General features: G+C 36.7%; 1 protein-coding gene across 1 annotated transcript; it reads right to left on the bottom strand.

Moving 5' to 3' along the window:
- Positions 1 to 1,658: 1,658 nt before the first annotated feature.
- Positions 1,659 to 17,551, bottom strand: LOC309601592 (carnosine N-methyltransferase-like; the record flags this gene model as incomplete). Its single annotated transcript, XM_082334696.1, has 8 exons — positions 1,659 to 1,760; positions 2,130 to 2,233; positions 3,090 to 3,203; positions 6,648 to 6,826; positions 10,746 to 10,886; positions 15,031 to 15,194; positions 15,938 to 16,130; positions 17,217 to 17,551. The coding sequence occupies 8 exons, from the start codon at positions 17,549 to 17,551 to the stop codon at positions 1,659 to 1,661; spliced, it is 1,332 nt and encodes a 443-aa protein (XP_082190822.1).
- Positions 17,552 to 17,776: the final 225 nt, after the last annotated feature.

The raw sequence follows: 17,776 nt of genomic DNA on the forward strand, positions 1-17,776 counted from the left end.
GAAGAAGAAAACCAAGAGAACAAAGGATGTAACTACATATGTAACTACTCAGCAATTGCGTAATCAATGTTTACCTAACCTTGCCTTATTTCAAGGAGCTTGAAAAAAATCAAATTAAACACTAATCACATTTTATCTAAGGGGAAAAAAAAAAACAAACCACAAAACCTAAAAACCCAAAACCATCATAATAAAGGCAAAGTATCCAAGTTCATAGGAAAAAAGAAAGAGTAAATAGTACAATAAGGAAGTTAAAGGAAAAAAAAAAATTCTTTTTTTGTGGTGTGCAAAGGTTTCTGTTTTCTTGTGGATTTTTTTGTTTTATTTTGTTTTGTTTGTGTTTTGGTGGGGTTTTTTGGCTTTTTTAAAAATTTGTTATAACAGTAGTGTTTCAGCTTTAAATAGGTCTTTCTTGGAGCAGGCATCTGTCTCTTGTATAAGACCAGGATTTGTAGATTGAATATCCACCTAAACCTCATTTGCCAGGAAAAACATTAGGATAAGGAAGCAAGAGGTTAGGATAAGGAAACGAGAGTTAGATCTTAAGGTAGCATGGGTAAACTGCCTTCAAGTCACAAACAAATTATCTACCAATTGACCCGCATATGCTGACTCTGATAAGGAGATGGTTTGGTTACAGCACACATTATTTACACACCTTTTTAAAAACCCCAAAAAACCAACAACACAACAAAAAAGGCATTTCCTATGTCCCACCACCTCTTCATGGCATGGATAACTCAGCTATGCTACTAATTTTAAAAAAGAACAGAACTCAAAGTAAAAGATAATTAAACAGAAAGTTCTCTTAAACAAAATTATTGCTTCCACAGCTTTGGCACAAGCAATAGGTAGGTGACTCAAAAGATCAAAAACATATGTTAAGTCTGCAAGGCATCCAATATTTCAGTTTCAACACTAAGATTCATCAGAATTAGTGTTATTCCTGAACTGAGGTGTATTTACTGCTCCTCTGTGACATGCTGCTTTTCTTCATTTGATACTATGCTTTCACATAGTATTTAAAATTGTCTACAGATTGTGTTTTCAGTAAATGGTTAACAGTGGTACAGTCAGATTCAAAGATTAGAATTCATACAGTAGCCTACTTTGTTCCTATTTACACTATTTCCAGTTCCACAGAAAATGCTGTAACAGTTCTGATGATTCTTGACATATAATAACTATTTTACAACTTCTCAACCCATTTCAGACTTCATAATTTAAGCGTACATTTAGAAATACTTCTCTGAACTGTGACACAGCTAGTACGCTAAACACCACTATACATCCCTAATATCAGAAAACAGAAAAAAGAAAATCATTATAAATTTCTGAAAAAATGAGGCAGCATTTATGGAGAACTAGCCTGGTTAAGGGAAACATTAAATTTTATACACATGAAAATGTTGCTTTTTTTTTTTTTAATGCATTCCAAAGCATAAAGATAGCGTATGTGAACATTTCCCCCTCCATTTTCAATAATACATTACAAATATGCATGGCACACTACATGTCTGGATGATGTTAAGAAAATAGATGCTATCTAAATCCTATTAGGTGTAAGAAGGCACCACTGATTTGTCCAGACATCACCCAGCCTGTTTTGTTCTCAATTTTAGCATTCAAGCCAGCATCTCTTTCTGATTAACCTACTTCTATTCTGGTTTTCTCACCACAAACAACACACATTCATAGTAGTATTTCATCATGGAGAGTTCATTCACAGTGTATGTTGATGATACAGATTCTTTCTCCACCTGAAAGTAAAAATCAGAAGTCTTCAAAATACTTTCTCTACAGGCACTGTAAAAAATTCTCTCTGTAAGAAATTGCTATATACTTTCTACCAACAGATTTCACAGTCTATCTACGTGTTTGTTTTTTTTTAAAAAACAAACAAACAAACCACCCACAAAACAAACCCAACACACCCACAAAACACACCACAAACAAAAACCACCAACCACAACCAAATTAAAAAGTTGCAACACAACTATAAAAATTTAACTCTTAAAAGTTATTAGTCTAGCCATTAAATTGAAGTACATTTAAGGTAAAGGTTTGTATGAAGAAGTTCATTCTGTTTACATCAATAGTATTCATTCTGAATTGCAGCATCATCTTACCTCTATACGGAATCCATACTGCAGTATAACATTTTTTATATCCTCATAGCTTAATTCTATAGAAAGTTCATTTCCCAAGTTTTCAAAATGGTAAAGGAGAGGACCTGCAGTACAAAGACACAATGGAAATAGCTATTAAAAAAAAAAGCAAAACTTTTTCAGTATGTACTTCTGATTTAAAAAAAAAAAAAGTGTTAAGAATGCTAATATCCAGGCTCAAAACATTCAAATACAGACAAAAAAACCAAACCAAAACAAAAAAACCACAAAAAAAACCCCAACATATTCCTATCACTCAAATATGGTTTTTATAATGAATTTCAGTCTAGCATCACTGTTCTCTCTACAGAACAGGAGGCAGGACATGCTGTGGGCTATTCAAGAGCTACATTCACATTCTGTGACTGCCCAGGACTAGTGCAGTGACTGACTGACCAATTGCTACTATACAAAATGTTTAATGCCCAAGTTTGGTCTGCCCTTCCCTTACCATGGCAAAAGTTTTAAGTATCTTCTTTTGAGCCAAAGCTCTTATGCCTTATTCTACTTACAAGCATAGTACAAATTAGACAACAGATTAAGAAAAATAAGAAGGATGTATTAACAGACAGAATAAGGTCTATTTTCTTAGAAAACCAGCAAAAAGAATACAGGACACACTACATTTGTCAAACTTAAATGTGTGACACATGAATGTGAAACCTGGCACTGGGCAGCTTTGCCTCTCTATTTAAAAAAAATAAAAATTAAAAAAAAAAAAAATCACATGGTGTTAACATGATTATAACTAACACATCTGAACATATTCTGAACGGACTCAAGATAATTTGAAAGCCCTAGCTCTGCAGGATTTTCAGCACAAACACTTTCATCCCCACAACTCTTTTCGGGTACTAGGTGCCTAATATGTGAGGAAACAGAAGTTGAGTTTGTGGAAAAAAAAAGACTTGTCACACTTACCTACATTTATCCATATTCCTCCAGGCTTTAGTATTTTCCATATCGTATCAATATAATCAATAACGTTATGTGCTGTATCTATAAAGAAGCAAGTTGCTATGCAGTCCCATGTATCTGCACAAAAAGAACATATTATACAGATATTAGTTTCAATGTTTCTACCCCATAAAAATGTATCATTTAACACCGATATTATTTTACACTCAGGATTTACTTCAATTAACAATAAGAGATGAAAACTTCTCACGTTTACCAGAAACTAAATGCAAAACATTGTTTTAAATAAATGATGGACAGTTAAGTTTGGGTTTGTGGGGTCTATATTTTGAAAAAATTTAAAATATTAATGCATACATATCAATATGTATTTTATGAAATAATTATTTGCATATATTATATAAAATATAAATTGCTTATATATTATAAAAAATAATTACTGTAACATCATGTATTATAATATATGAAGGCCCAAACGTGCTAATACTCGCCTGTTCTATGAACTTCTTTACCACAACTGTTAAAAACTGAACTGCAAAAATACCCAGCAGCTTTGGGACTCTCTGGTTATGTTAAAACCTAGAACAATACAAGTCTGTACACTAAAGTATACTTTTACAACCCATGTAACTTTAAAATATTTTATCCAGTATCTGAATGTTTCTCCAATTGTTTTTTTACTAGCATATTTAAAAAGCAAGATCTTTCAAGAACTACCTTTTAAAGCATGAGTCTGTTTTTGTCTAAACATGCATCTCTGAAATTGTAAAAGTTTAAGTTCTGTAAACTTGGAAAAAAAAATTAATATATCACCAGCATCAGATATCCTAACAAGACAGAATCTGTAAAAAATTAAGCAATTACATAAGGAAGGTATCTTACAAGAAAATATCTGGAAGCCTAGCTGCACAAAAAAGGGACAAAACAAAAGCTAGTTATTTTTCATCAGGATGAAATATGGGTCCAACAAGGAAGGACAGAGATGTGGTACTGGAAAACAGAAGTCCTTGGTGATAATCCAATACTACGTGAGGAAAAAAAAAATTAGTGACCTCTAAATAGGCATACTTCACATTTCTTATTATTTGCTCTACTAGGACCTGAAGTATTAAATATTAGACTACATATGAAAGAAAAAAACCTGGATAAGTGCTATTCTTTGATCAAAGAATAAGTGTTTAATTGGTATGTGTTAAACAAGGTCATCTTCTGCAGATTAATTCAACATCAGGTTAGTCATACAAAGATTACTTTATAGCTGCAATGAAGACAGCATGATTAATCTGATATCACCAGGAAAAGTAAGGGTATTTGTACTGATGGGAAGTCTCAATTTTTAATAATTATCATCCACATAATGTGCCCCTGAAATACTTGCTACTGACAGTTGATAATTATAAATTAAACAAATATATGCTTAACTACTACTGAAAAAGTTTGCTTTGCTTTTACAACAGAAAATTAATAAAAAATACTTTCTTTTTTCCACTAAAAAAGAATGCATTAATTACATTGTTTATAGAATCATAGAACATCCTGAGTTGGAAGGGACCCACAAGGATCATCAAGTCCAACTCCTGTCCCTGCATAGGACAACTCCAAGAATCACACCATATGTCTGAGGGCGTTGTCCAAATGCTTCTTGAATGTTGCCAGGCTTGGCGCCATGACTACCACCCAGGGGAGCTTGTTCCAGTGCTCCACCACCCTCTCAGTGAAGAACCTTTTCCTACTGTCCAACCTAAACCTCCCCTGGCATATCTTCCTGCTGTTCCCTCGGGTCCTATCATTGGTTGCCAGGGAGAAGAGATCAGCACCTGCCCCTCCTCCTTCCCTTGTGAGGAAGCTGTAGACTGTGATGAGGTCTCCCCTCAGTCTCCTCTTCTCCAGGCTGAACAGACCAAGTGACTTCAGCCGCTCCTCGTACGGCTTCCCCTCTAAACTCTTCACCATCTTCGTGGCTCTCCTCTGGACACTCTCTAGTAGCTTCGTATCCTTTTTGTACTGTGGCGCCCAAAACTGCACACAGTACTCAAGAGGAGGCCGCACCAGTGCAGAGTAGAGCAGGACAATCACCTCCCTCGACCAGCTAGCAATACAGTGCTTGATCCACCCCAGGACATGGTTGGCCCTCCTGGCTGCCAGGGCACGCTGTTGGCTCACGTTCAACTTGCCGTCAACCAGAACCCCCAGATCCCTCTCCGCGGGGCTGCTCTCCAGCCTCTCGTTCCCCAGTCTGTATGTACATCCAGGGTCGCCATGTCCCAGGTGCAAAATCTGGCACTTGCCCTTGTTAAACTTCATATGGTTGGTGGTTGCCCAGCTCTCTAATTTGTCCAGATCTCTCTGCGGGGCCTCTCTGCCCTCGAGAGTGTCAACAGCTCCTCCCAGTTTTGTGTCATCGGCAAACTTTGATAACAAACCATCCAGTCCTGCATCCAAGTCATTTATGAAGATACTGAAGAGCACTGGCCCCAAGATGGATCCCTGCGGAACCCTGCTAGTGACTGGTCACCAGCCCGATGTAACCCCATTTACTATAACCCTTTGAGCCTGACCCGTCAGCCAATTGCTCACCCATTGCATTCTGTGTTTATCCAGCTGTATGCTGGACATTTTGTCCAGGAGGATACTGTGAGAGACAGTATCGAAGGCTTTACTGAAGTCCAAAAAGATTACATCGACTGGCTTCCCTTGGTCAACTAGGTGGGTAACCTTGTCATAGAAGGAAATCAAGTTAGTCAAGCAGGACTTTCCCCTCGTGAATCCATGCTGGCTGGGGCCAATGACTGCGTTGTCTTTCAGGTGTTGTTCAGTAACTCCCAGAATAATCTTCTCCATGATTTTGCCAGGCACAGAGGTGAGACTGACAGGCCTGTAGTTACCAGGGTCACCCCTGTTGCCCTTCTTGAAGACTGGGACAACTTTTGCCAGCTTCCAGTCAACTGGGACCTCCCCAGATTCCCAAGAGCACTGAAAAATCATTGAGAGAGGTCTCGCTATGACATCAGCCAGCTCTTTCGGTACCCTCGGATGAATCCCATCGGGCCCCATTGACTTATAGGGATCCAGCTGGAGCAGCAAATCCCGCACAAGTTTGGGGTTGGTTGGGAGTTTGTCGTTCTCGCAGTCATGGTTCTCTAGCCCAGGGCTCTGGGGTCCCAGAGCCCATCATCGGTGTTGAAGACCGAGGCGAAGAAAGCATTAAAAGAAGAAAGCGTGTTGACTTCCTTAACATCACTTTTTTTAAAAATCAAGTAAACCTTTCCCTAACTTTGCCATATTGTCTATATTATGAAAGAGACTACTGCAACAAAGATCTGTTAGGCAAGTAGCTAGCTACAGCAAATATATTATCTGTATGTTGGGGTTTTTCTTTTTAGTTATTTAAAAAAAAAAAAAAAAGCTGACTTGGAATAAGAATATGTTGCTATAGTTGGTACTTTTTTGCTTAATGATTACAGATACAGTTCCACTCTATTTGTAATCATTTCTTATTGTCTCATAACAAATACACTAAAGACAGTTACATGGAAAGACTAAATATTTTCATTTACTCACTACACTCAGAGTAAATTTCTTGAAAATCCCCTGCTGTCATAGAGAAGTTCGAACCAGAAGGAAGACTGTGAGGGTCAACATCAGGGAAATAAATTGGTCGTATCTGATCAGCAGATCTTCTGTTATTGCTAAATTGATGAATCCAGGGATAAAGCTTACATGAGTTAATTTCAGAGCATCTGCAAAACATGGAAGTCAGAACAATTCAGTTTCAATTAATTGTTTATGTATTATCTAGAAATGTGTCTTGAATATAAAATAATACATAAAAAGACTTTCACCAACATCCATTGTTTTATTGATAAAGTTAATGCTAAAGCTAGAACTTTTCTAAGGGACTTACTCAAACCCGATTCTTTCTGTGGGATGGATGAAATTTGTGATTCAGTATATCCAGAAAAGCTAAGCCTTTTGGGGTTGTCTTTGTTTGTTTGTTTTATTAAAAAAAGAAACAATAGTCCCATGCTTGTCTTAAATTTCCTTGGGAATATTTGTTCTCATTCTAGACTCTTCTGCCTTTCCTGAACCATAATCACAGGGGTTTTGAAGCACAGCAAAACAAAAGCATTTTTCAGATGCAAAGTGAAATGACGCATTTAAATTTCAAAAGATTAATAAATTTCACCTTTTCACAAAGCACAGTAGCTTTTCACTAGATGTCATTTTAAGTTAATAACATCTGGACTACTGCAATTATGCTAAGCAAACATTTTTATTTATTTGTGGATTGACATGATCAACTAAGTGAACGCTTACTCTAAGAAGTAATGAAAATAGGATTGAAGTATAAAAAGCTTTTCCCAGTCCTGTAAACAATTCATAATTAAAAAACAAAAACAAAACAAAAACCAATTTTCTCTCCCATGCATCACCACCAAATTCTGCAGTCAAGCCCACTTACTAAAGCTACATTACACATACATAACTAGATATTCGGAGATAACAGAGGATATGCATTTTATGAGACAAATGTTGTCAACAAGCACTTTTAAAAACGTAAGCAGTCTACCAGGTTATAGAAAACGCACTCTTGGCTCATGGATAGAAAGCATCTGAGGTAGAGTTTCTGAAATAAAAATTTTTTACTATCTCCATGTAGTATTTAGTTTTTGCAGTAAAACCAAAAATTAACTGTATTTGAATAACAGTTTACAGAGTTCATCAACTGTCTCCATATATAATGGATATATAAATATCAATCAGATATATGCAATCAGTCAAAGAAAACAAGCAGGGAAATAACCCTGACAATATAGGCCTTGTTTCCTTCAAGCAAGACATGTATTTTGGCCGACTTAACATTTGATAGATTAACTTTTTTTTTTTTGTTAACTATTTCAGCATTCTTAGTGTGCTCACAGTCAATTTGTATTATCCTCAGAACATTTCTGTAAAACAATGAAATTTTCAGAAAAGCAATGCAAAGAAACTAAGAGACCAGAGTAGATAACAAAAGAAATCTTTTCTGAGCTATAAGGGAACACACACCTTCCAGTACTTTTCTTCTCATTTTTGAGCATAAAATATATACACGTAGACTTCAACAGTTCCAGCAACAATTCCCTATTTAATATAAAAAGCCAAACCCTCTCCATATTCAAACCTGAAAACCTCCCCTTTCCAGCTTTTATAATTTATATCTCAAACTTAAGTACTGCAGTCCTTTACAGCTACCATCCTTCCAATGAAAAAATATAGATAGGGAGTTAAAGTAGTAGAGTGTGAGGCACTTCTTTCTAATAGGTACAGTACATATATTGGGTAATGCTCAGTCTGAAAAGGTAATTCTAGAAAAGATGATTAGGTCAAATCTTACTTTTGACCAATTAAGAAACCTTCTCAAGGTATCAAGATTTATCTACAAAGATGCTTTTTTAGGAAAGTAAAGGTTAGCCAACTGTCAGTGTGAATCCTACTTGTATGAATTACAGCATTTTAAACCACCACTACTCTCATTTGGGTGCAAAGTGATTTTAGATTACTCCAACTGAACTTTCTCAAACATTCATAAGTGCTGTTTCTACTGAAGGGCTGTTAGACTGAGGCTACTGAGTCTATAAGCACACAATAGCAAAACACTCATGCCACTATCAACTGAAAATAAAAATGAAATAGGAATCATGTCATGCTGTTTAAATGGTAAAATTAAAAAGATTTTTCAAAAAGTTATTTCCTATTTAACTTTTTTTTTTTTTTTAATCACAAAAAAACCCCACCAATAAACTAAAACAGCATTTCATTCAAAGCAGTTATTTTTCTTCCAACATGGAAAGCCCTAGGCACCAACTCGGTCCCCTTTCTGGATAAATCCTTATATTCTTCCTTAACTGGTATCTTCAGCTCATATTGTTCATTGTTGTTTCTTCCAGTTCCAGGAAGGCAAACATGTCAATTTCAGAAGGCTAACTGGGAACAGTCACTTAAGACTAAAATGATAGATCTCAAAAGTCCCTAAAACCTTCTTAATAGACATCCCAAGGTTAAATCTGACAGAAAGAAATGACTGCACCTCAACTGAACTGACTGAAATTCAAAGTCAAGTTAGCAGTTATCTGTATTATCTTCCATGCTAATAACAAAACTTGTAATTGATAACAAGCCCAGGAAAGATGAAGGTTACAGCAGCTGAGCAACACTCAATTTCGCTGTCTAAAATTAAATAATGTTAGCAAATATAACACATATATACCTCTTTGCTAAATACATTTTATACTAATAGGAAACACCACATGAACATTAGATGCTAAGAATTATGGAGTACTACAGTAAGCTAAGCATGAATTTTCAGGAAAATGTGCCAAAGACTCGACTCCATACGCAAGGAAGACAAAAACCAGTTAACATTCTGGTTTCAACCAACATGACAGCTAACCAGTGCTGCCAAATAGGAGAACTAAATAATTTTATACTGCTCTGAATCATTTCAAAAGTTCTAAAGAATTTAAGAGCCAGTAGGGCTGTATAGCTAGGGATAAGAAAAACACGACCTCCTCCTTTCAGTAGCTGCAAGGCATTAGATCAACTCAACTGTAACATGCAATTTCATCACCAGATGATAATAATTTATGAATAATGTAAGGAAAGAGCAAATAAGTCTATAGCAAATATTTATTTCCATTATAGTGACCATTACTGTCTTAAACAGACATGCAGCAGACATAAGAAACAATGTCTTCCCCTTGGTCTGTATTTGAATGGTAAGCAATAACAGATTTGGGATCATCTTTTTGTTCCCATGCCTAGCATAAGGGAATAACAGTCCACAAACAGAGCTCCAAAACACCATGATAACAAAGTATAAGCCAATATTTCAGGTGTTTTCAAAGATATATCATTTCATACTTGCCCACCCATAATCTTCCCATCCTCATTCTTACAAGAACAATTACATTTTACTACCTTCTTCCAAGTTCATTGTGAGACCAATAGTTTTCCAGTACAAGTGACAGAACACCAAATACAAAAATGTTACTCTAAATTAAACCTATACAGTGAAATTTATGTTATTGCCCTACATTCAAATTTAGTACCACAGTTTAATTGTGGAACTATCATATTATTTTAACTATTACTCAAGTGACAGAACTTGCTTAAGAAGTGGTGCAGCATGTTTTGTTGGTTGCTTTTAATGTAGAAACGGTACCTTAAATTTTAGTATGGAATATAACATTTTCATTAATAGGTTTCCTCTGTTACTAATCACCATCAGTAAGTATCATGCATATCTTAATTAAGCCATATTTGATACCTGCGATAGATGTGCATTTTACAGAAATACATTTGAAATAAAAATCATAAAACCTATTCAAGATTATGCAGGAAGTCTGTGGCAGAGTCCAGAAATCTCAAGTCTCGTAACTTAAAAGCCATGCTTGCTACTATAAGCCTAATGACTTACCCATTAGACTCAAATACAATACTTCCTGCTCCAATTATCCCCACTCATTTTTTCATCAAAACACTCTAAAAAGTGGTTGTCTGTTAGGACTTACAAATCTATTCTCGAGAGCTTTATTTATTCAAGTTTTTCCTCATTTATACTTTTGCCTCCCTTGTACCTGTAGGTTTCAAACAGCAAGTAAAACTTAAGCTATGTACCTGTTGAGTACAAAGTTAGAAGAAAAGAGCATAAAGAGGCTCCATTCATTTCCTTGGCAAGCATAACCGAGCATAGCTATTTCCCATGCCAATCTACCTAGCCCAGCACCAGGTACCAGGATATTAACTTTGGAGAAATCCCTGCAACAAAACAAAAATAGTAGTTAAGTCTTTATCATATAACTCTCTAACAAAAACATATTGAGGTCCAGTCCAACATTTTTCCCTGTATGCTTAGATGTTATAATGTACTTCTTGTATGACATTACTTTTTAAAGACAAACTGAGCCAGTTCTGATCAGATCACTTAATTGTATAAAGAAAAACCCACAGAAAAGACTATAAATATTCGCACAGAATAAAAGCACTTACACCTATGTAATTCTTAATTATGCACTGTACTCTAAGTAAAATATTTTTCTAATAAAACTTTTATAGTTATCAAGTTAAAATACTCGAGTGATTTGCAGCAAGAATTAACATGATCACATATCACCATTTATTCTTCTATAATGTCCATTGATAACTAGTATTCTAGTAATCAGAAATGCAGTTCTTTCTTACATCACTTTAAAAAAAACAAAACCCAAACACACCCCCACCATGAGAGAAAGCAAAATGCAAAGCCTTTTTATCCCTTAAAAATCCAGGATGACAAAAAGGGATCAAAAGGGTTAGCATGCTGTATAAACATGAAGATGAGCAAGGGAGTTAAGTAACTTCTGAAAGTTAGCATTATTTCTGAAGATCATTACCAAACAGAAGAGAGAAAATATTATCCTTTTCTAAAGGCTACATAAACTAACAAAGTGATTTTAACAGTGCCTTTTGGTTTGTGGATTAATCACATAACTGGTGAAGCCTCCCAAATAAAAAAAGGTTTTTTTAATTCCTAATTTTTATTCCTTTAAAGTTATACTTTCAGTTGGTTTTGGCTTGGTTGGTTGGGGTGGGGGTTTTTTTGGTTTTTTTTTGGGTTTTGGTTTTTTGTTTTTTTTTTTTAATTTTCTGATTAAAAAAAAGCAAGAAATCAAGATAGCACTTCACTATTATTTAAAGGCACTTCTGTGAAACAAGTTTTTATTTGCCTCTCTTCTACAAGGAAGGTGGGGGGGAGGTTTTACATAAGTGCTATCACATCTCCATAATGATTACAGATATTAAACTTTTAAATAGATACACATGCAATACACATTTTTAGAATACAAAACATTTCATTCAACAGAAACTCAAACTTTTAAGGGAGACTGTTCTAAACTGAGACAAAAAAACCCAACTGGTATTTCAGAGCTATCACAACAGGGACAGAAGTGGTATCACATTAGTTGTGTCTGACAACAGACAACAAAAACAGAATTCCTAGTAAAGTTGCACAAAGCTGTTGACTTCAGAATCATACAACCTGTTACCGGATGTTGTTTCCTCATACCAATCTGAAGTTTTGAGATAAAGTTTATTGATGATAAATGTACAAGTCAAAACTTTCCAACTTCAGTCATACATCTCTAAGACTTTAGATCAGTTACTTCTTCCATAACCAAAAGCTTTAAAAGTTAACATAAAAAAAAAAAACCACCCCAAAAAATGAACTGCTGAAAGTAATAATTTTAATATTCAAAATAGAACTATGACCTCTCCTATAGATCTACACTAGAGGTACATCAGATAATTTGTAATATTTAATTCATTTTTATCTCATCTAGGGTGCTATTAAGCACTAAAGATCTATTGAAAAATTGAGGAACTGTTAAAGAGCAAATTATTTACTGCCTTTGCAAAATGAAATTAAGATGCTTCTGTTTCTTGTTTCAAATAGCCTGGTAAAAATAGGCAGGTTTTTGAGTATTACTGTTTTGCAACCCTCTACAGCTAAGGTGGTCTTCAGCTTTAGCCAGGATAAAACACACTATTGTAATTTAGTGACATTACAAAAGGTTGGAAATAAACAAAGTCTATATCTGAAATGTGATCTTCTCCTAGACAACCTGTATAAAAAAAAAAAAATTAAGATGGCACTACTACTTCCTATGAAGGATCAAGGAGGTAGGAGTAAAAGCAATAATTCTTGAATTACTTCTTGTAAATCTTTATAATTATTTCCTTGAATACGGTTATTTAAAGTTGTGCTTTTTAGTTACAGAAGTTGAAGTTTTGCTTTTAGAACAGCTATTTGACCTGTTAAGCACAAGAAATACACTGTATCTTACAAATTAAGCACTTTATCCAGTTTTTATCCAACTTGTTTGGCTTTCAAAGTCTTATATCAGATATGCAAAAATAAAGGAGGATTTCCATGAAGTCAAAATTCAAAACCAGTTTTAGAGATGAAGATTACATTTGGTCAAAATCCAGCTGAATATCAAATCTTCCAAGAGGCAGTTACCAAGTGTTTATATGTAAACTATCAGACATAGAAAGGAAAGAAACTATATTTCTAGTGCTTTTCCTAGGTAATCTCCTAGCTAGGGAGATTTCTTTAAAACATTGTTTTACCTAAATATGTAAAAACTAAACTTACTGTAGTTTTTTTCTACAATTGAAGATTCTTGAACGTGTTGCATCAAAGGAAGTTTTATTTTTCAGTATACTGCAGAAAATTCATCTTCAAATAAAACATCTTAAGTGATGCATCCACCTTGAGATAAGTTAGACCAAAGCAAAAGAAACCAAGCAATCCATCTGACACATCCATTTGACCATATCAAAATCAATGCCATGTTCTGCCACCACTAGCAATCCCCACTCATGAAAATTAAGAGATGGCTAGTGGAAGGTATTTTCAAATTGGTACAAGTGAATTATTAGCAGTCACTGAGAACGAAGGAATAGCTCCCAGCTATATAAAAATCTAAGCTCTGACCTTTTATGCTTATCAGTACAAAGCTCACAAGCGATATCAAAACACACAGAGTATTGGATAATTTTCCCATTTTAAGAGCGTCAAATTTGAACTGGAATGTACTTTATGATAACCGGGCTGACTAAATGGCAAAAACATTAACTATAGAATTCTTACAGCAATAATGTCTTCCTAGATTCTACCAGTATACTTCTACTTAAGTTACCTTAAGAAAACCATCGTGGTTTAACCCCAGCCAGCAACTAAAGCACCACACAACTGCTTCTTCACTCCCCCCTGGTGGGATGGGGGAAAGAATTGGAAAAGTGGGAAACCTCGTGGGTTGAGATAAAGACAGTTTAATAGGTAAAGCAAAAGCTGTGCGCACAAGCAAAGCAAACCAAGGAATTCATTCACTACTTCCCATCGGCAGGCAGGTGTTCACCCATCCCTAGGAAAGCAGGGCTCCATCATGCATAACGGTTACTTGGGAAGACAAATGCCATCACTCCAAACGTCCCCCACTTCCTCCTTCTTCCCCCAGCTTTATATTGCTGAGCATGACATCATATGGTATGGAATAGCCCTTTGGTCAGTTGGGGTCAGCTGTCCCAGCTGTGTCCCCTCCCAACTTCTTGTGCACCCCCAGCCTACTCGCTGGTGGGGCAGTGGGAGAAGTAGAAAAGGCCTTGACTCTGTGTAAGCACTGCTCAGCAATAACTAAAACATCCCTTTGTTATCAAGGCTGTTTTCATCACAAATCCAAAACATACCCCCATACTAGCTACTATGAAGAAAATTAACTCTATCCCAGCTAAAACCAGCACAAAACCCCACAACAATTACTATTTTGGTAGCATTTCTTAATAAGCCAATGCAGTTACAAAGGTACGTGCACACATGCAACAGAGTTTTTACAAGACTTGCATTGTATTATCTGTCTGAAATCAAGGCTAAACTTAAGCATTTGTATTAAGTGCAATGAAACTACACTGAGGGTTATGAGTCTTCTTCCTTCCTTTCCCCTTCCACCAAGAAGGGCAATACTCATACTTGCTGCTGTCATAAGGGCCTTTCCCTTAATCTGCAGAACCCGCACTCTGAGTGTCTGCTAACCTGTAAACTTTAACTCACTGAGCACCACTGGGTTAACTCCACAACCTCCTGAAGACTATTACATGAAAAGTTATCATGGACCCTGTTATATCAAGCCACAGAAAAAAAAGTTTTTATTGTTGGCTTAATTCCATGTCAAGTTTATGATTCTGCTCTTTTGCAATACCTTCTAGTAAAAACAAACTTTTTCAATTAAACAATGAATTCCACAGCATTCACAGTAATTTCTGTATTTTTAAAACCAAGCCTTTTCTTACTCCATAAAAACTTTTGTTATTTTTGTACAACAGTGTATGCCCACATAAAAGTAAGTCTGAAAATACTATTTACCATCTTTCTTTTGGAAAGTTCTTTACAATTTCACTAATGATTGGCTGGTAGCAGGAATCTCTCTCAGGCTTCCCCTCTTCACTCCAGTCTCTCACAAATTGTTTCAAAGTTGATTTTAATTTATCCATGTCAAATGTCGAAGCTGGTGTAATCTTCCCTCTTCCCTAATTAAAGCGGGAAAAAATAATTAATGAAAAAATGCACCAAGTATCTTTAATCTTGAAAAACGTAAAGCAAAATAGAAACAGACAAAAAGTCATGGTATTAGGGCTGTTGGGAGTTTTAATTGACAAAGTATTTACCTCTCACTTCTGGGATCAGGGCTCAAATCCAGCCTAAATGGATTGAGTTTGGTGGTCTCAGTTCAGCCCCCAAAAGACCAGGGTCCAAATCACAAAACCAACATACAGTATGGCATAACTGAGCACAACTAGTAGTTATTCAGGAAAGGATCAGGACTTCGCTAGTGATGAGACTGAACTGCTGACCATAAGAGGGACATCCCTCTACGTTACTGATGCTGCATGGAAAACTCACACTAGAGCTGCCCAGAACTGTACCTAGCCTGCAGATAACAAAAAGACTTCAGTTTCCATCACTGACAATCTTTTAAGTCCGAGTGCAATTTTTTTTTTTTTGCTAGATGCCACATTGAAAGGCAGATAAGTAGTGCAAAAATTGCACTAAATTTTACAAATGCTAACATTCAGAATACTCGGACTACCTAAAATTTAACTAATTTAGGACGCCATAACATACAATAACTTACAATAAGATATAGAATACCATTTATGGTCTATATAGTCAACTGAAAAATTAACTTTAAAACATAACCAGGGCAGAGCTAGAAAATCCCAAAGAGTACAGAATTTAGTTTTGAAGTATGAAAAAGTTCATTTTAACATACATCTCCATATTCTTTGTTTTCAAACATATGAATGCAGTCATTGACAATGGTCTGTAGTATCTCTTGATTATGATCAACACACTTCCGAATCTTATCAAGGTGAGGAAGGAATTGAGGAAGAAGACTCTGTTGGTTATCTGGGAGAGATCTAAACTGTCTCTCTGTTCTGTTCACCCGTTCATGCATATTAGCTCTAGGAAGAAAAAAAATAAAAATATTAAAGTCTTCAGATATTTAGCAGCAATACATATTATAATTACAAAGAATTCACTCAAAGATACTCCAATTACAACTATCCAATTCTTTCAACTCAGAAAGTGGTCAGACTTCATAATTCCTTACTAGAGAACAAGTTCTCAAGAGTTTTATAGGCAAAATGATTGTTTTAAGCTCTAGTTCCACATTACTACTATTTTAACAACACATTACAGTTTAAGAGGACCACTGTTTTACAGCTCCATCCCCAGCCTCTCATTTCTAGCACAGGTGATCACAACCTTTAATATATGGATCTACAAAATGATGCAACTTAGTAAACAACCAACCCGCAAACCCATAAAAATAGCCATATTATTTCACAAATACAATTTAAATGGGATAAACCAGCTGAATATCACAGTAACTTGGCTACAGAAAAACTGGAATGTGGAGTGGAAATAGGGCAGCTAAAAGCAAGATCCTCAAAATCAATTGCTTCTGAGTGAATCATAACAGTCAAGGCCAGACCATGCTGGAGTTTTGGTGGCGCCACTAAGGCATTAAATTGCCTTCTTTTAACAGCCTCAACTATGAGTACTATGAAATTGATTGTGTAACTGATCCAGGCAAAAAATAACTCCTCCCTTTCCCCAAAACACTGTGAAGGACTAGATTTTTTTCAGCCAAGTCTGTTTTTTTCCTCCACCATTTGAATTATTTGTGTTTCCTCCTTCATTCTATAGATTCAGGTAGCAAGTCAGGGGTTGGGTTTGGGTTTGTTTTTTTTTTCTCCTTTCATTTATCTCATTCCTAAAAGGCTATCCAGCACTTTTATGACTTAATAAATGCCTAGATAGCTAGTTATAACAAAACGGCATCCATCAGTGTTTTCAGACGACCTTATTTCTTCTGCAAATTTACAAGTCTTTCAAAAATTTCCCCGACAATCGACTACGCAAAACACCATGTGCATTTCTTTACCAGTAGGAACTACTATTGCTTTTCAGTACTTATAAGGGCAACATCGCATCACAGAGCTGGGCCACATGGCCGTGTATGTGAGACAGCACATTTCGGTTACCCGTAGTATCGGAACGCGTTGATGATCCTCCGGAAATGCTCCCGCTCCAACCGCTCCTCCTCTGCCCTGGCTACCGTGGCCGTCGCCAACACCTTCGACTCCTGCGGCTGCCGCCGCCATTCGTCGCTCTGAAGCGCCATCGCCTCCGCCTCTCGCTCGCCGCCCCCACACTCTCCCAGCCACGGCGGCGGCGGCGGCAGCTGCTGCTGCTGCTGCTCCTCCCCCTCCTCGTCGCCTCGTCGCGGCCCCCTGCGCATCGCCTTGGTCGGTGAGTCCCTCTCACTCCTGGGCCGCGACAGCAGCGCTTTGCGGGACACAGCGCATGCGACCGACATCATAACAACAACCACGGCTAATAGTCGCACGCACACTAGCTCACTTCCGCCACGGGGCGGAGGGCGTCAGCCCGGTGCGCGTGCTCAGCACCCCCCCCCCCCCCCCGCACGTTAGCCTCCCCCGGGCAAGGAATATCACGAGAAGACAGGTAGGAGCGGGGATGCCTGGTGTAGGCGCAGAAGTAAACTGCCTGGAGGTAAAGGGACGGGTGCTGGCGCTGACCC

This window comes from Platalea leucorodia (genome assembly GCF_965183815.1).
Source record: "Platalea leucorodia genome assembly, chromosome: W".
Lineage (NCBI taxonomy): Eukaryota > Metazoa > Chordata > Aves > Pelecaniformes > Threskiornithidae > Platalea > Platalea leucorodia.